The sequence below is a fragment of the Salvia splendens genome, chromosome 1 (assembly GCF_004379255.2).
Source record: "Salvia splendens isolate huo1 chromosome 1, SspV2, whole genome shotgun sequence".
Lineage (NCBI taxonomy): Eukaryota > Viridiplantae > Streptophyta > Magnoliopsida > Lamiales > Lamiaceae > Salvia > Salvia splendens.
In genome coordinates, this window is record NC_056032.1 from 10,229,006 (window position 1) to 10,248,479 (window position 19,474).

At 38.4% G+C, this 19,474-nt stretch overlaps 2 protein-coding genes across 4 annotated transcripts; one reads left to right on the top strand and one right to left on the bottom strand.

The window, feature by feature from the left end:
* The first annotated feature begins 286 nt into the window (after nt 1–286).
* On the top strand, nt 287–2,989 carry LOC121741791 (CASP-like protein 5A2). Its single transcript, XM_042134709.1, has 3 exons — nt 287–929; nt 1,488–1,620; nt 2,623–2,989. Exons 1-3 carry the CDS (start codon nt 709–711, stop codon nt 2,782–2,784), a joined length of 516 nt encoding a protein of 171 aa, XP_041990643.1. The 5' UTR covers nt 287–708; the 3' UTR covers nt 2,785–2,989.
* A 132-nt stretch (nt 2,990–3,121) lies between these two features.
* LOC121741777 (homeobox-leucine zipper protein REVOLUTA-like) lies at nt 3,122–9,948 on the bottom strand. 3 transcript variants are annotated; one of them, XM_042134687.1, is made up of 19 exons: nt 9,658–9,946; nt 8,776–9,113; nt 8,514–8,673; nt 8,157–8,242; nt 7,961–8,051; nt 7,754–7,849; nt 7,535–7,648; nt 7,367–7,450; nt 6,764–6,919; nt 6,549–6,623; nt 6,156–6,262; nt 5,899–6,049; nt 5,300–5,488; nt 4,887–4,967; nt 4,662–4,796; nt 3,985–4,319; nt 3,792–3,897; nt 3,517–3,666; nt 3,122–3,449 (listed from the first exon to the last, which is right to left on the bottom strand). In XM_042134687.1, exons 2-19 carry the CDS (start codon nt 8,997–8,999, stop codon nt 3,297–3,299), a joined length of 2,493 nt encoding a protein of 830 aa, XP_041990621.1. In that variant the 5' UTR covers nt 9,000–9,113; nt 9,658–9,946; the 3' UTR covers nt 3,122–3,296. The 3 variants fall into 3 exon arrangements, with proteins under 3 accessions (XP_041990621.1, XP_041990613.1, XP_041990630.1); XM_042134679.1 differs by having other exon boundaries at nt 6,764–6,928; XM_042134696.1 differs by lacking the exon at nt 3,122–3,449 and having other exon boundaries at nt 3,528–3,669; nt 6,764–6,928; nt 9,658–9,948.
* Nucleotides 9,949–19,474: the final 9,526 nt, after the last annotated feature.

The window sequence follows — 19,474 nt, forward strand, 5'->3', positions numbered from 1 at the left end:
GTGTAGAACAATACAAGCCTAGTGGGCAACTTGGAGTGACATATTTTCCCGTTCGAATAGTCTTTCTTTAGTTAACTTGTAACTTTATTTTGTCATTAACTTTTGGAAATCAAAACCTTCAAAACAAATCACCTTTTAGTATGTCTTCCTTTGTTTTAGAGTTAAATAATCAATTCCTTCCATGTGTATCGACACTCAAACTATTACATTTGACGCTGTACTCTTGCAGTATTGCTGTAATATTAGAGCTATTTTATTAAACTTGTGTGATCTTACACTTGATAATTGAACTCGAAATTTACACGATTATCAAAATAATCCCTTTTATAATATAAAGAAGTCTTATCTACCAGTGCACAGAAGTAATGAGACCGGAGGAATTAATTTATGAGTAGAGTGACCATGAAGCCTCTATTTCATGCACAAAAATTACAGGACAGCCAGAAGTTAGCTCTATCGACTGAACATCTACTACCCAAGTGGACCCCTCCACGGCCCCACCTACTCAGTTGCCGTAGCCCACCGCACCTGAAAATCGGTCCGCCGGTCTTCCTCCGCCGTCGCGACCGGCGATTCCGAACCTCAGTTCAGGTGACATCTCATCGCCGCCGGCGTCATCCGTCACGGTCTCGCTCGTAAATTCTGTTTTTTCTAGGTCGTCTTTGAAATCGTGGATTCAATTGCGCCGTAGAGTTATTTGCGAGGCAGATGAATTTGAGTCAGGGAGCGGTGCATCCAGTGGAGGCGCCGCCGTTGCAGACGGAGGGTGCGGGGAACGTGCCACTGCCTCGCGTGCGGATGAAGGATCTCCAAGGCTTGCCGGGGACGGTCGGAGGTCTAGTGCCGCGCGGGTGTCAGTTTCTGTCCGCGGCGGTGGCGCTCGCCGTCATGGCAACCACCACTGACTTCCCGTCTGTCACCGCCTTCTGGTAAAGTAATGAGTAATCCTTTAAATTTACACTATATATACATATACTTTAATCAATCACGGCCTCTTATCTGAAAATTTGTCACTTATTTCATTTTTCGTCCGTTTCTATTCATTTTTTAGGATAGACCTTCTATTCTACTAACTCATTTCTACTCATATTTTATTTTAAAACTAATACTTCGATATAAAAGTAAGACTCATATACCACTAGCTTTTTCAACTCACTTTCTCATTTCTATTCTATTTTATTTTAAAACTAATACTCCAATATAAAAGTAGACTCACGCACCACTAATTTTTTCAACCCACTTTCTATTACATTTCTTAAAACTCGTGCTGAAGACCGGGTATTTTTTATTGGTGCTCTTGGATATTGAGCTTAATGAATAATGAGAATGAATGCGATAAGAGTTTCAAACCAGCGAATATTAGCCGTACATGCAATCAAAAGAAATTTGTGAATACCACCAGATGAGAATGATATGTGCTGAATCTCTTTGTAGATGATGTTCCACAACAAATCTGACTTAGTTTTCCTTTTTCTTTTGTCTTTTAGCTACCTTGTTGCTGCTACTGGTTTGCAGAGCATATGGAGCATTGTATTAGGAATTACCGATGCCTATGCACTTCTTGTAGGACGCCGTTTGCAGAATCCTCGAGCGGTTAGGTTATTTGCTGTTGGTGATGGGGTAAGTCTGTCTCCAAGGTTAAGAAACCATATATTTTCAGATCATAATGTCAGCAAACTAGTTAAAAAGCAATCACCTTTGTCTTAGTGTTGGGGTTACAACATTATATGCCGTTTGATCTTTTACTGGTAAGGAGGAAATTTGGTGGCAGGTGCCTACACTTTCTGCTGTGTGTGAAAACATATTCGTATACATTAGTCCATTTTTGTAATTAGTTTCTGAAGCTATGTCCATTTGAAGTATGTTGGCTGTCCGATGAAAAACTAAATGCAGAGTGTGTGGTGCATAGGGTATCAAGCATTATTAACATTTTGAGAGAGAACATTAATTTTTAGTTTCATTCTCTGCCACTTGACATCTGTGATCTATTTTTGTTTGTTGACAACCAATTGCATTTTTCCAACTTTGGTTATGCTCAACCCAGTCAATTAGAAGCATTATGAACTTATTGTACTAATGAAGTTCTCGCGGTGATCATGACTTCCCTCTTAGATGCTGGTTGCTAGAGTCCGATAGAACACTTGTATCATCAATCGATATCATAGCGCCCCATTAGCATATACTCTGATTTTGGCATTTTCCACAGTAAAACCAAACTCTCTCTAGGGTGTGCAGACTGTGAGATATGCTAATGATGAACCCAAACTAAAAGTACATGAGATTGCTACATATTTTTAGAATGGAATCTGTCTGGAGAAAGTGGCATGTTAGTACCCTCTTATATTAATAATACTCCCAGTTATTATTTTTGTTAGTATTGCCACAACTTAATGTTGCTTTGTGAGTTCTTTATGTAACTATGGCTGACTTCTATTGATTTTCATCCCGGGTAAAATAGTTTTCAGCTGTATTCTGCAACAGTTCTCATAACATTGGCTCTCTGTGCCATGTTCAATTTTACTGCAGTACACCACTTCTTAAAAAATGCATTGTTGGTTTATGAACTAAGAAGCATAATTCGTGTTTATTAAATTAAAACCAATTTCTTGTTGGCTGCTGCAGGTTACTTCTAACTTAACTTTTGCTGCAGCCTGTGCATCAGCAGGCATTACTGTTCTGATTGGGAATGATTTGGGCTCCTTTGGTAAAAATCATTGCACAGAATTTGAAACTGCTACAGCTATGGCCTTCCTCAGTTGGTTTGCTGCATTACCTTCTTGTTAAATTTTTGGTCAGCGGCATCGAGATGAAAGTAACGTATATACTGTGATTACAGACAAATTTTGTGTTGAAGGACTACATTAGTATTACTATTTCTCTTCTTCGTTCCATGTAATCAATCCATCATTTCCTGTGTGATTATTGACGTGTACAACTCCAAAACTGGTGCTGTCTCGTGTATATAAATAGACAAATAGTGTTAGTTGAATGCTATTCTGTATATGAGGATTGGTTTAATTATGTTTATTTATGCAGGAAACACTTACTCCGTAGATTTTTTCAATGTGGTTTAGGCAACAGATGGTAGCTTGTCATCACTATGTAAATCTAGACTTGTAAGTTTTTAACAAGAAAAGGATTCTATCAATAGATTAAGGTGGCTAGGGCGGAAGAGAATATACATTGGAGAATCACAATTTAGACCACTGTAAATTAGCAAAAAAACAGAAATAGATGTCCAAACTTTTTGTTTCGCCCATATTCAATTTTCTTCTGGGAAAGTGAGATTGAGAGATTCAAATGAATGACCAGTTGACAAAAGAGAGAGCAAGGCAGTGGACGGAGGAGCTCTCTTCTTCCACAAAGACCTTCCACGCGATGGCTTGTTCGTACGAGACATGCCGCCCCATTGTTGACGTGCAAATGCCACCAGGTAAGCAAGCAAATCCCTGACAAAGGTTTAAACCAGTTCAATCAAACTCAGAAGATACTCAAGTAAAATGTACAAGTTGTCACCTCTTGCATGATCTTAGCGAATTCCAAGAACAATGCTTTGCGACCAGAGTCATCAAATATCTTATCTAATGCGATGTCTTGCAGAGAAACCAGCGTTGTCTCCAGCATGTCGAGCCCAGCCTGATTCGCAAATACAAAAACTGGCAGAGCCTACTAAAACGAGAGGGAGAGAAAATCGTTGTAAGGAAGAAATTCACGGCCACAAATAACATATATAAGTACTTTTGAGGAATGTCATAGACTAAGAATATAACTGAGATGAGTCGTCGATGTACCTTCATGGAGCAGCATAAGATGGCATCCTGGTGATGCCAAAGCGTCTTCAATACTGAGCCGCCGCCTGTAGATTCGGATCTTAGCAACTCGGTTCCCATATGGAAGCTGCGAATGCAAAATCAACAACTGCATCTCATTTTGATGTTCCCGAACCTAATGTGGTGATGGTGTGGAATTTTATATTAGCAGTACCTAAAGCTCTGGCATATCCAATGTGCGAGCGTTTGAGCTTCAGGAGAGACCGGAGACACCTTTGGCCCGGCTGTTGGGCTCAACCCCGATGGATAAATGGCTGTGGCAACCCTCTGCACTGAGGAGATCACGCTACGGACATACTGACGAGCCATTGTGGCAACATTGTCATGTAAATTGCTCTCGAATTGGAATTGGAAAGCAATAGTCAACACTGATCGTGCATTGTAAGATGACCCTGCATTTTCTGCACCATGGCTGGCTGTTGGGCCAACTTCGAGGCTCGATGTCAAATCTAGTGTCTTGTGCGAGGCCAATAAATCACGTGAGTCGCCCTGTTCGGACATATATTTCCAGTTAAACATAATTCACTAATATTCGACTATAGGTTTTGTTAAGGGTAGAAAAATAGCTAAGGATGCAGATTTATGTTTGTTTTCTTCCTTTAAGTGCCTCAACTACAACATGTTTCATCTTCAGAGACTAAACCATATTTGAAGCAATAGAACCCAAGCAGAAATTTTATATTTTTCACATAACTCAATCTATAACGGCAAGTGAAATATAAAATAACAGAATCACAGTTCAAATCTTCATGAGTTTGCCAACTGCAATATTGCTAGACAATTTCTAAAACATGTAAAAAAATTGAATAGATAAGTCAGGCAAAACTCAACTGATTTTGAATCAAGTGGGATTATGCGGAAACCAGAAGGCAGCAGCGGTGCATCATCTGGAAACATCTCGTCAATGGGTGCAAAAATAAGCTCCGAGCAGGCTCCCACAGAATTCTCATCAACCCCACTGCACATCTGTAACATATAGATGCATTCAAAATTAAAAAAATCACATATTCTGGGGATAAGTCGAGATCCATTTATATGAGCAAGAGACTAGAGGACCTGTAGAAGATGAACGTCCCTGGATGAAAAAGCATCCTCATGAGTAAGCGAGTGGCCTTCCAAACGAACAACTTCAAGCATCTGGGATACCGAAGAACCAAAACAATTATGAGAATATGAGGTGAATACACATCATATTCAGATGACTAAGCACATAAAATATTCATCAAGCTCTTTCATTACAATTCTTCATGAAAATATTACGGGGGAACAAAAAAAGGGAAAACAAGTACAAAGTTCGGATAGATACAGTAATGCTTGTCAGTGTATTTACTACTTGGACATATTTCACAAGAGTCAGATCCACAAATTGGATATTGATCTTCTATGCAAAATCATGTTTAAAAAACGAAGCCATCTGATGCTGGATAGCATAAAAACTTGCAAAAGAAAACAAAAAGAAAGGCATGTACCTCTTCATGTTCAATCGTTTGACCCAAAGGCATGATTATTTGGGTTCCGGTGAATCTCGTCGGCCTCATTTTAGGATATGAGCATGCACGTGACTTCAATGACATGGCAGCATAGGCATCAACATTGAAGTCCGCCCACTCTGATCGATGCTCCCTCAAAAAGCGAATTAGCACAGCTGGAGGGACATTCTGGTAGGAGACGTTGGGCTCAGGTTAGTAAAAATGATACAGGATGGTGGTGGAGCTCTTCATCCAATCACACGGGAGAAACATATTTAACAGATCTAGTTAACAATATAAAAAGGCTACAAGTTGCTATGCTTTTAACTTTCAATCAGTTCCAACAATTTATAAACCAATCTTTATACCTTCAGGGTAGAGGGTTTGTATCATCATGGATAAGCAATACATGAAAGGATGCTCAATAAGATTAAGATTACTTCCATAATGGGGAAATATATAGATTAAGTGTAAACGGACAAAATAAACCCAATAAAATGTAAAAAACAAGAGGAAATCTCTAGGCAAATTATTTGAATTATGAAACAAGTGCTGAGCAGCATGCATAATAATTCCAGGGGATTAAAAAACAAGGGAACCTGAAGCAGCATAGATGCTTTTACACAGAGAACACTTGCAGTAGTTAGATTCTTGGCTGAATTAGTGGCAACTACTACATCTTCAGCACCATCACAATTTAATATCGACCACCCGTCATCATTGAATCCGTTAATAGCATCATTAAAGCCTCTGCAAGGATCAAGCCATAGTTATAACAATTCCTAATATCTATGATAGAACACAAAATTATATAATCATAATAGTTCGCAGAGGAATTCAGTCGAAAGACTATTACCTGCTTAATCTCTGGGTGAAGGTCCGCAAAACAGCAGGCTGCCGACCGAGACCATATACTACTTCCCCACTTGTCTCCTGGGCTATCTGCCGAACATATCTTAGCGCCTGTAGTTGTAACATTTAAAGAGGGCAAAGATAAGCAACTAGCCACATCAAAGAGAAGGAAGGAAAATTTAGAAACCACTGTTCTGCAATCGGGTCCATACTCCACTTCAAAAAGGAAACAGAAAACTACGCAACTCTCCAAAGTCCAAAGCAAAGTTAGTTATTCAAAGCTTCCCTGGCTTGTTATTATTTTTATTCACAAGATAGCTATGTCATCAACTCCATAGTCAAAACCAGAAACGAGTAATTTACTAATTTATGAAAGCTTTTTATATGTAGTTCTGACCGAGATTGTCATTTTCTGCGCCACAACTTTTGATGATTCATAAAGCGGCCGCAATACTTCTGGCACGCTCCATGCCTGAAATAGTGCAGTGAGACTTGCTCTATTATGTTGCATCCATTGATAAATAACTTTTTGAGCTAATTAAGCTCGGAAAGGGAAAGAGAAAGAGAAAAAGGAAAAGGGGAAAATAACAAAAAGAAAGAGAAAAAGAGTACCTGGAGATTAAGGTGATCTACGATGTGCATAATTGACCCTCCATCCTCACAAGGCCGAATCAAATATCCAGACGGAAGCATTTCAGCTCTGATAAATTGTGATGCAGCAGCTGCAGATGGCCCAGCCCCAGTACCAGAAAGTGATGTCTCACATACCTTCAAATGCTAAGAGAATATTAACTACAGATCACATCCATATCAGCACACAGACTACAGCAATAATCAATTTCTTCTATTCTTGGCTTCCCCTGCAAACCTCGCATGCGCTTTTTGGGGTTCTTTTTTAGTTTAACCTCTTAATAGATGGATTGTCCATAACCATAAAACTCTGAACGCAATAATAAGAGAATTTTCATACTAGCTAAAGAAAGATGGCATTGACATGGGGTACTGAACACATAAACACTCAGTCAGAAAATGAAAGCAATTTTTTACAATGCTGGATCAAGATCTAAGACGTACTGAGACAATTGATACACCATGTTACAGACACCTTGTATTACCTACCATAAACCATGAAATTAGTACTTAGCACACAGAATTATATAGAGAAGTATCAACCATATAATGACGACCATCAGGTAATATAGAAAGACTACTTACCACGAGGCTACCATTCTCCAATGAGGTTGTGTATCTTAGAGTCCAAAAATCACGAGCTGGAGCCAGAGTAGTCGGTGCATATGTCTGCAAACAATTATCAGTTATTCAAGCTTCTGAAATGATAACCTGTACGCAAACATAGTAACAGTGACATATCAACCAATCAACCTGTGTATGTAAGAGCTCGATGGTCCCTCCATTTCCAGCAGGAAAAATAGTGAAAATCTCTTGGCTTCGACAGTCACGAAACCAAGATGGACGATCTTTAAGGATCTCAGCAATCTGTAAAACTTGAAATACTCTCAGGAAAGGAGCTAATGTATGCAGCTCGAGATATCTATCAGTGAAAGTTATTCAAACAAACATATAACTGAATTAGTTTGTTACCTTGGAAGGTATCAAACTAACAAGACCACAAGCTCGAGCTGCCACTCCACCCCGACGCTGCGAAATGGAAAATATTCCAACCGAATCCGGACCAGGCTGAACAGAATAAATCATAATAATGATTCTTCAGGATTGAAAGGACTGCCTCACTGATTCAAACAGGATAATAACAGAAAACAGCCGATATGCATTTTAGATGAGTCGAACCTTCATCCCAGGCATCTGGACCCAATCAACAGCAGTTCCTGTAGCCTTTGAGAGGAATTCCGCCAAGGTCTCCTCAGCAATAGAGAGGAGTCTGCCAAAAGCATCATATACACGCAAATATACAACAAAATGGTAAGAAGGCTGACAGTTCTGCAAATGCAAGAATAAAAAAGGAACAAACAAGTAGATGAAGTACCCAGCAGGATTGTTAGCATCTCTAAGAGAATGCTGTGGGGTCGTGGCCGCTGACTCGGAACTGGCATCAGTGGTCGGTACAGATGCCTGGAGAAATTTTTATAATATAAGTTATGAAAGGCTTGAAGAAATAAGGAAGATGTTGTCATAAACTCAGAATTCAAGTGATTCATTCAATACGTACAGAGTGCAATCTCATTTTGGCAAGTCATTTGATGCAGGATAAAGTAAAACACAACAACAAGACTGATAAAATTTGCAACAAATGGTGGACACAGACGATAATAGATCCAAGTCCAACAGCAGTAATCTAGAAGAGAGGTATAAAAGGAAAGAAGAAAGGGAGTTAGCTACATACAGTTTGCAAGTGTTGGCGCATATACCCATTCTCGCAAACCAGCTGAGAAACCTGCTTCTGCAGACGATCGTTTTCCTCCATCAATAGCTTATTCATGGCACTCAATTTTCTGTTGACACTCTGAAGCCTGGTGGATTCATTCCGCTGCTTCTCTCGACACCTGCATTCATATGCAACAACCCAATCCTCAACCTCAGATCAACATTAAACAAGACTTAATCTTTTATTATTCCCTTAACTAGCAACAAATTTAATTAGTCACCTGCGGTTCTGGAACCAGACTTTGATCTGTTTGGACTCAATGTTGCAGAGAATGGGGCATTCCCTGATGAGCTGCTGGCGGCGCAAGGAGGAGGGCTTAGGGCACTCGGAGTAAACCCTCTCCAACGCCTCCACCTGTTCAGCCGTGTACCTTACATACTTGCCGGAATCCAGATGCGTATTTATGGTTTCTCCCTCTCTATGATGCTGCGCCACCATGGCCATACTCCTTCACAAACCAATTCTCTGACTGACAAAGACTTTTCACTCGCAGACGGATAAGATGAAGGATCTTGATAGAGGCAGAAAAACTCGCACACCTCTCACTCTCACAGTTACCTAATGAAAAAAGGTAACAGCGCCAATCAATCAGTGTTGCGCCTATAAGCAATACGCAAAACGACAATATGATTTGTTTCCTTTTATTGTCAGCTCTATGCGAATTCAAGCAATAATTAATAGTATTACGGAGCTGTCGGCCTCACTTCTGTGTAGGCTACAGAGAATTGAGTGGATATAGTGAAATTAGAAGCGGACGAAATACCGCAGAGAATCAGAAGCTTGATGCCTAATTGAGCGGAAAGGATCTCCAACTCCAACTATCCTACTCCATTCACGATGCAATAAAATAATATTATAAAATCACACAACCACTTACATGTTTATACATTATTTTATTGTATTATAGGTATTGTAGTAGGAAAGAAGTAGGAGTATTGGAGTAGGAGATCCGCCTTTAAATTCGAGAGTAATTCTTGTTTTATGTGGAAAAAAAGGTTGTAGAGTAATTGAATTGGACAAGTGGCGGTAACAGTAAAGGGAATACTGAAAAATGAAAATGCTTCTCTATCTGTGTAGAGGAAGAAGTTTTTTTTCAACGCACCACAAGACTTGTTGAAGATCTACGAGGATAGAATGGAAATGAAGAGAAAGAAGCTGCAGAGTGCAGATATGTCAATAAGGTTTTCCTTATTCTCTTCGGTGTTGCTAAGTGCAGGGAGAAAAGGTGACCAGAAACACAGAGTGAATGAATTGAGGGATTCAAGAATCAGGAGACGTAGTAGTAGTAGTATTATATTGGGATTGAAGTGGAGCTCTTCTCCGACAAGGAAGAGACGGGTAATGTGGTTGCAAATTGCAATGCTGGGATGAATGGCAGATAGTGCTTCTGCAGTGAATCAACTATCCAAACAGTACCTCGTTTATTTATTTACTTACAAAATTTAAAAAATAATTATACAAAGTGTAAAAATTGGTAAATGTTGTCGGTATTTCCTCTCTCATGTCTTATCTACTAGCAGTACTTTTTTTAGTTTAGTTAATCTTAATCATATGCTCCACTTATTAATATCGGCTTTTAGAGTCGGTCATGAAGAGCATGACCACAAAGGGATTTCAATGATGTGGTAAATAATGATAAAAAAAATTACGAACGTATCATATAATGTTAATAGTCACAATTATGCATATATTTTTATTCAATATTATTTTGATGTAAATTGAAAACCTATGTCGTGGCCGATGGACGACTAATAGCCTAATACCTTAACATGGATTTGGCAAAAGTTAAAAATAAAAATGAGTTTTTATTACACCGGAATAACAAAAATAGTCAAATTAAAATAGCAGTTACTCCGTCAAAAGAAAAAGTAATTCAAACATACAGATTACAGAGGGAGGGGATCGCCGGCAATAAATGCGTTGGTCAAATCACACCGCAAGAAATCTTCTGACTCCGGCTAATTCCATAGTCTTCCACCCTCCTTTTTACTCACTTTATTCATCCATTTCGTACTAATTTTTGCATAAGAAATGTTAATAAGAAAATTAGGCGGAAGAAAATTATAGAAATATGGATATCCCTTGCTTAAATGATACTGTAGTAGTATATATGAATGGAATGAGATAGTGGAATATGGAGTCATTTCATTAGTAATTATAAATTTGAACTCTTATTCACGGTCACGGATATACCAAAATGTGTTGGTTTCTGGGATTACAAGAGATAACAGTAGGGCGTAATACAACCCAAAAGAAGGAATACAAATGGAAAACTGAACTAAAATTACAACTGAAAATTGAAACAACTAAACCGTGAAGCTTGATAGCCGAGTCGAGGAGGCCTCTTCCCGCAAGACGAGATACGCCCCGGTAGTGCTCTTGGTTTGGCGTGTCGTCCCCAAAGGTAAAACGGCTACGTCTCTGGTGAAGCAGCACCGCTATCAGCAGAGCTCCGGTGAACTGGATGGAGGAGAGGGCAGAGCTTCGACAGGAAGACAATGCAGAGAGGGAGAGAGCTTATGATGCAAATGCTTGTGAATGTTGTGTTGAGATGCATGGAATGTCTGGCCTATTTATAGGCTCAGTCCACTGCTGGGGGTCAACAGCCATGATGGGTGTCATCATTGCGAGAGTGTAACTACCGAACGTTACGACCGTTACGAGAGCTTGTGGCAGGCGTGTGCCTTTCGCGGGTGGAGCGTGTGGATTTCTCACGTGGCAGCCGTGTAGGCTTTGACTGAGCCATGCTTGACAATGTGTCAAGCCACTTGGATTGCTGACTCGGCGGTGGTCTAAAAAGATTAGTAATGGTCCAGACCCAGGCCCAAAGACCAATTGCCAAGATCCAAGTCCAAGTCGAGATAGGGCCCGGGCCCGGGCCCGCAACCACGGGCACGGCTCGGGCGGGCGGGCGGCGGCGGTGGCGCACGCGTGTGGGCTCTTTCACCCATCTTAGTCCACTATAATTATTAAGTAGCATAAAGCCACTTAATTTAAACACATTAAAAGATGTGTTACTTCTCCAATGGGGGATAATTAACACTAGTTAATTATTCCCTAAGCTCAAACTCCAAGCTTTAATTAAAAGCTAATTATGCCCAACTTTAATCTACTATTTCTCACTCACCGGAAATCGGATTTGAGAAAGTGAATATACTACATTTATCTACGTAAAATGTAGATCGACGCTATATCATTTAATTTCACAAAATTAAATGTCTCGTCACATTTATTATTTAGTCAAAATCTATTGACCGGGCATATTTAATCCATGATTTTTACAATCCCCCACATGAGTGGAAATAGCTGAATGCATATGCATACAGACACAAGCTCAACCCTCGAGAGGTATATAAGCATAAGGATAGGTAGTTGTTGGCTTTGAACCCTCCATAGTCGACACCATCGGATACACAGGCGGCTTAGTAGCGCGAAGCTTTGAACTAATCCCCCACAACGTGCACCGAGACAATGGTGTTAACGCTTAAACACCTCAACCTTATCCGTTCTCACGTTTTGTGTCCATTGCGGTCTTGGACATCACTTTGGATTCATAAGTGTGTTTTATGAAGCGACCACAATTCGCACTTACATAGGTGATTCTTAGTCAAGTACCTTGCCATACTTGGTCTCTTTGAGAACTCCATCTGTTTGAGATCCTTAAGAACCATTAAAAGTCATAGACTTAGCCTTTACCACTAGGCAAGTTTTGCAACACTCTATTAGGGGTGAGCAAAAAAACCGGAAACCGAATATCCGAACCGAACCAAACCGAAATTTTGAAATTCGGTTCGGTTATTTCGGTTTTTCGGTTCGGTTCGGTTTTGAAAATACAAAAATTTTGGTTTTTCGGTTCGGTTCGGGCGAAGAAAAAAACCGAAAAACCGAATAACCGAATTATATATATATTCTATTAATTTAATATATTATATTATATATAATATATAGTATATTATTTTAATAAATTCTACTATATTATATATATTATATGTATTATTAATTTTATATTATATATAAATATTCTAGTAGTATATATAAAATAAAATAAATTACACACATATATATATTAATATTATATTTATTTTTTTGGGTTTTTTCGGTTTTTTTCGGTTTTGTTCGGGTTTTTCGGTCTTTTAAGTTCGGTTTTCAGTTTTTTGGTTTCGGTTTTTCAGTTTTTCGGGTTCGGTTCGGTTCGGATTTTGAACTAAATTCGGTTTTTCAGTTTTGGTTCGGTTTTGACAAAAAACCGAACCGAAACCCGAATGCACACCCCTACACTCTATTGCTCTCTAGGGAATAGATATAGTTGAGTGTTTCTCATGAACTCTCATAGCTTAGTTGTCCCTTTGAACCATGTTCTTGGGATCTCCAGTCATCATGGTTGGGTTACCACTATGATAATTCTTTAGTTTGTGGATTTCAAACCCATTCCCTCTAGTAACTTATTCATTTGATCACGGTTTAACCCTTTGGTCAGCGGATCCGCTAGATTATCTATTGACTTCACGTAGTCAATTGTAATCACCCCTGTTGTGATCAAATGTCTCACGGTGTTATGTCGTCGACGTATATGTCGAGACTTACCCTTATAGAAGCCATTGTTTGCCCTTCCAATAGCTGCTTGGCTATCGCAGTGGATCAGCACTGGTGGCACTGGCTTAGACCAATATGGAATGTCTTCAAGGAAGTTCTTAAGCCACTCGGCTTCCTCACCCGCCTTGTCTAAGGCGATGAACTCCGATTCCATGGTTGATCGGGCTATACATGTCTGTTTTGTGGATTTCCACGATACAACACTACCCCAATAGTAAAGACGTATCCACTTGTTGAAAGTGAGTCTCTATTGTCGGATATCCAATTTGCATCACAGTACCCTTCAAGTACCGGGGGTATCTCGAGAAGTGTAGCCCAAGATTTTAAGTATGTTTTAAATATCTCAAAACCCTCACAAGAGCTCTCCAATGCTCTTTGCTTGGATTGCTCGTGTAACGACTCAACTTGTTCACGGCACAAGCAATGTCAGGTCGAGTGCAATTAGTTAAGTACATAATGCATCCGATGACCCGTGCATACTCTTCTTGTGCAACGGGCTCGCCTTTGTTCTTGTTCAAGTGAACGTCAAGTTCAATTGGAGTCTTAACCGGCGTGCCGTCATAGGCTTTGAATTTATTCAATATCTTCTCAACATAATGCGATTGTCTTAAGATGATTCCATCAGACGTTCTTAGAATCTTCATTCCAAGAATTACGTCGGCTAGACTCATGTCTTTCATGTCAAAGTTTCTCTTTAACATGACATTTGTATCGTTAATTACTTGAGTGTTGCTACCCAAGATTAACATATCATCAACGTATAGACACACTATAACATGACCATTATTAGTGCTCTTGATGTAGACACATTTGTCGCACTCGTTGATCTTGAACCCATTTGATAACATCACATTATCAAATTTCAAGTGCCATTGCAATGGCGCTTGTTTCAATCCATATAGAGACTTTACGAGCTTACATACCTTTTTCTCTTGTCCAGGTACTACAAACCCTTCGGGTTGTTCCATATAGATTTCATCTTCTAGTTCACCATTTAGAAACGCGGTCTTCACATCCATTTGATGAATCTCAAGATTGTGCAATGCAGTAATAGCGAGAAGTACTCGGATAGATGTAATCCTTATTACAAGTAAGTAGGTATCGAAGAAGTCATGTCCTTCCTTTTGTTTAAAACCCTTTACTACTAATCTATTCTTTTAATTTTTGCAAGTTGTGAGAAATGAAACATGCAGAAAATAGTAACGATCTGTTTGGTGCCTGGCTTGTGTTAAATTAATGAATGTGAAGTCGTAACCACATTTAAGAGTGTGAGAACATCTGGTGGTATGAAGCTGGTTTAATTAGGGGTTGGGGGCATAATTAGAACATCTTATTGCATTTGTTGTAGTACTAATTACTACTTCTTCCGTCACACAAGAATATGCATTCTTTCCTTTTTAGTCTGTCCCACAAGAATATGCACTTTCTAATTTTAGAACTTTTTTCTCTCTAATGAGGTGAGACTCATTCTCCACTAACAATACTTTAATTACTTTTTCTCTCTACATCTTTCTTACTTTATTAATTTTGCATTAAAACTCGTGTCAAACCCAAAGTGCATATTCTTTGGGGATGGATGGAGTATAATTTATACTAAATGATAGTAATTGGTTGGTGAATTTCAATGTCTATTAGCAGCTATCACCACATAATTTCTTTTTATGGAAAAGTCATTTAATGCAATGTCCTGTCTCCTCAAATTGAAAGATGCTAAACAAACACAATGTTTCCCTGCCTATTTTTCAATTAGTTTTAATTGAAATCATATTATGGTTTATGAATAGTTTAATTTTGTTTTCCAATTAGTTATATTTTTAAAATTACGTTTGATGTGTTATATCAGTGGTGATACAAATGCAACGTCCTCCATATAATAAACAATGATTACTCTATCTAACATGTTCAATCAAATATAGCATCTAAAACTAAAAAAGGAAAAAAATGTCATGCCGCGCGCTCTACTATATATATTTGATGAAGCAAAAATGGTGGATACGTGTTAAAATTGATGAAAAAGAAATATGTTAGGAAATTGATATTGTGATGATTGATTCAATTAAATGAAGCCTCACACTTCGATCGTTCAGCCTACATTCTTAAAGTTTGATGGAACCATACAAGTAGTTTTCTCGTTTATTAATTTCGGGAGAATTGTCATATTTCTTAATAAATTGTGATAGCAATGGTGACATTTGATCAATCGGTTGGTGAGATTAGCGAAATGCTACTACAAGTTTTGCAACCACATATGATTATGAAGAGTATTATTTTTATTGAAAAAAAAAACAAGATATTATAATGACTGCTTTAAACTTAATTCGAGTTTCATAAAATTATTTTTTTAATCGTACAGAACTGAATTAAAAATAAGTTAAAATAGAGTTATAATATTCATATGATTTTAATTGCATAAAATCTACATATAGAGGTATGTTTCTTCTCAATTTCAACATACACTACTTATCCTAATAACTCAAATAGTGATTAAACTAATTCATACGAATAGTGATTGTATAAATCCATCTATCCAAGTCCATATACTATATCATGGATGGAATTGCATCCCCATAAACTTTTGGCACGCGCGAAAAAGATCACTTTATTTATATAAACTCAAATAAGTAAAAGACATACTCCCATGTTATATTGTTTATAGTATACTATATAATATTGCTCTAAGTTAAAAAATATATTTTAATATTTATAATAATGGTGCTTGCGTAATCAATTACATTCCCAAGTTATTTGCATGGATGAGAGCATGCGCAGCGGTGGCATCCGTCGCCACAGCCGTCCGCGCCGCTGGGGCCATCCGCCGCCGCTGGCACGGCGCTGCTCGATGTATCGAGCACGTCCGTGCCAGCGGACGCACACGTGGCGCGCTCCCATTCGTCAACGGCATAGCCGTTGTGTTTAAACATTTTTTATTTTTTATTTTTTAAAAATCGTTTTTTTTTGTTAAAAAAACGATAAAAAAATAAAAAAAAAAATCACTTCCCCAAAAAAATATATCGGTTTATAACTGTTTTTTACACCTTTTTAATTTTTTTTTTCATTTTTTTTACCCCCAAAAATACACACTTTCATCTATAAATACCCCCAATTTCACCCCAAAAATTCACATCAAACTAAACAACTCTCATCATCATTCTCCAATATCCATTCTCATCTCCATTCTCTCATATCCATTTTCATCTTCATTCTCTCATACCCTACAACATCACTATGTCCGGCCAAGACGATAACCCTTCGGGCTCCCACGGTTGGAACCCCGAATGGTTCGGTTCACAACCGTTTCCTAGTCCGGAAACGGAATATTCGGCCCCTCCTCTCACCCAAGATTCGGGCGTTCCGGGTGGCTACCGGCCATACCCAATCGACGATCAAGGTGCCTCCGATGGGCTCTACGGGTGGACACCGGAGCCTAGGCCTCGCGCCCCTTCCCAAATGCCGACTCCTCCATCTCGCGCCGTTGTCCGCACACCGTACTCACCGGCGGAGATGGAAAGATTGTTCAAGGCGTACTTGGAAATCTCCGAAGATGCAGTGGTTGGAACGAACCAATCCGGCGATCACTTTTGGTGGCGCGTCTCTAGCCGGTACAATGCAAACCGGCCGCCGGGAATGATCGAGCGCAACGAGAGTATGGTGCGCAACTGCATCGGCCGAGCCAACGAAGAAATTGGCAAGTTCAACGGCTATTTCATCCAGGAGTCCCGGAATGCCGAGAGCGGCCGAAGCGAGGTCGACATCATCACCGCCGCGCTGAGCACCTACCAATCCATGAACGGTAAGTCGTTCAAATATCTTAACGTTTGGCAGGAGACGCGGACGCACCGAAGTATAAGGAAGGCATAACATCCTCCTCTAGCGGCTCCTCCAAACGATCAAGGTCGGTAGCCCTATCCGACTCCGGCTCGGAAGAAGTGGCTAGCCAACTCGCCGGAGCTAACTTGGGTAGCCCCGACGCCAGACCGAGCGGTTCCCAACGCCGCCCCCAAGGAAGGAAGAAGGCAGTGGCCAACCGTCGTCGCGGCTCGACTCCCGAAGCCACTCCCGAAGCCGCTCTCGCTCCCTATGTGCCACCTCCACCCCCGAACAACTCGCTGTGGATGCTCTTAAGCCAACTCAATATGGCCGATAGGTCATCTATGACCCCCACGCAACTTGAAACACACGAGACCATGATAAAAGGTCTCCAAAAACAATTGGGGTTGATCCCGCCGGATGCGTAGTCTTATTAGGAGTTTAATTATGTAATTTTTAATTTTTAGGATTTTAATTATGTAATTTTTAATTTTAAGGAGTTTAATTATGTAATTTTTAATTTTTAGGATTTTAATTATGTATTTTTTAATTTTATTTGTAATTTGTAATTTGTAATTTGTATTATTTATTGTGGTTTTTAAATGGATTTTAATATTATGAAAATGTTTTTGTTTAATTGAATTTTATATTAATTGTGCTCGTCCTTGCGGAAGAGCACAGTTGTGGGTGTTGTGCTCTTGCCAGAGAGCAGGCATGAATAGTACCGCCCGGGCCCACAACCGTGCCGCTGGCAAGAGCACGGTTGTGGATGCTCTGAAACATATAAGATTATGCATGCATTTCATTTATCAAGCAAATTATTCACCTTTTTCTATATTTATTTAATATATCCATCTTTCATATTTTCAAAATTTATAAAAAAAACACAAAAAATGACAAATTACAAAATTTAAAACAAAAAAATAATATAAATTACAAAAATTATTAAAACCAGGAAATAATCTTAAAAGGATTGAAATTTTGGATTAAATTAAAGTTTACGAAATTCGAGAATAAATTATTCTCATTATCCATAGTAAATTAAAAGAGATAGTACTTAAAAAAAATAAGAGATTGTAGTAAGGAAGAAGGTTGTGGATGGAGAAAAAAAAAGATATATTTTGAGTAAAATTATATAAAAAAATTGGGTCTATATATGTCGAACCTGAGAATTTTATGAAATTTAAAATTTTTAAGGATCTCTGAATATTAACAAAAATATTTATGTATCAATGAAATTGTGATAAATAACATACTACACACCTCATTGACGCATACACATAAGGAGAGAGAGGAATCATGTGATCTCAATCCTCAAGATGATCGAGGCTTGTCATTATAAAAAGAGACCACTCTTTAATTTTTAATTTTTTTTATTTATATAGGGGAGAGAGACCAATGTGAGTGATATTCTTAATCTAAGTACATATTTTAGAAGAATTGTATCGAATATGCTCACATAAATTGTTGAATTATACTACTTACTAATTAAACAAAGATATTTTTCCTACAAACACAAATACAATCCTCAAGATTTAATGAAGCTGAGATTCAAGTATGTTAATTCGTTTTTCTAGAAATCAGTACAAGCCCTTAAGCAATTTATATTTACTTTTACTTGAAAAAAGAAAACTTCTAAATGCGAAACCGGGAAAATGCTTTTACCTGGGATAAGTGTGATAGTAAATATTTAATTATGGAGAGATGATCAAAACAAAAATGCATCTAAATCCATAAATACAGACTAAATCTTGGCGCTAGGATTAGATGATCTAATTGTCAATAATTAATCAAAAACACGGAAGGTCATAATTAAGCAATTTTTGGTCATATTATAAGATTTGAGTTTAATGTCATGTTAAGATCATTTTAGGTCATCATTTGTTAGAATGACCTAACAATAAGCTAACAATGACCTAAAAATGTCCTCCGAATGATATTGCTATGTTGTATTTAAATCTAGTTTTACATAGATTAAAACTCATTAATTATATACCCATATTATGCTTTAATAAAGTGAACAGAATCTCGTAAAACAACTAAATTATTACTTGATGATAAGCAATAATCCAAATTTAACAATAAAGTATACCTTTCCCCTAAAAAAGGTCCAACCATATTAAAATATTAATCAATAACTAATAAACATATTGCAGTTTTGTGCTTTTGAATAGAATAATGCGTAACGACGTTATTTATCTTTTGCAAGGTTATATTATATGAGTCGGATACAACAAAGGAAAACCAAACAGATGTAAATAATAGTGACAAAATAATAAAAAGAAGCTTTTAATTAAAGAGCGTCGAGTTAAAATCCACCTTTGAGGAGCAATAATAGTTAGTTTATTGATTAAATGATTTTTTCTAGTATAATTCCACCACTTAGAGCATCCACAATAGCGCCTAGCGCATCGCCTAGCCGAGCGCCGGCGCTAGGCGGTGCGCTAGGCGATCTATTGCAGCCGCCTAGCGGATTTCGCGAAAAAAAACCGCCTAGCGCTCGGCGGTTCCGCGGCGCT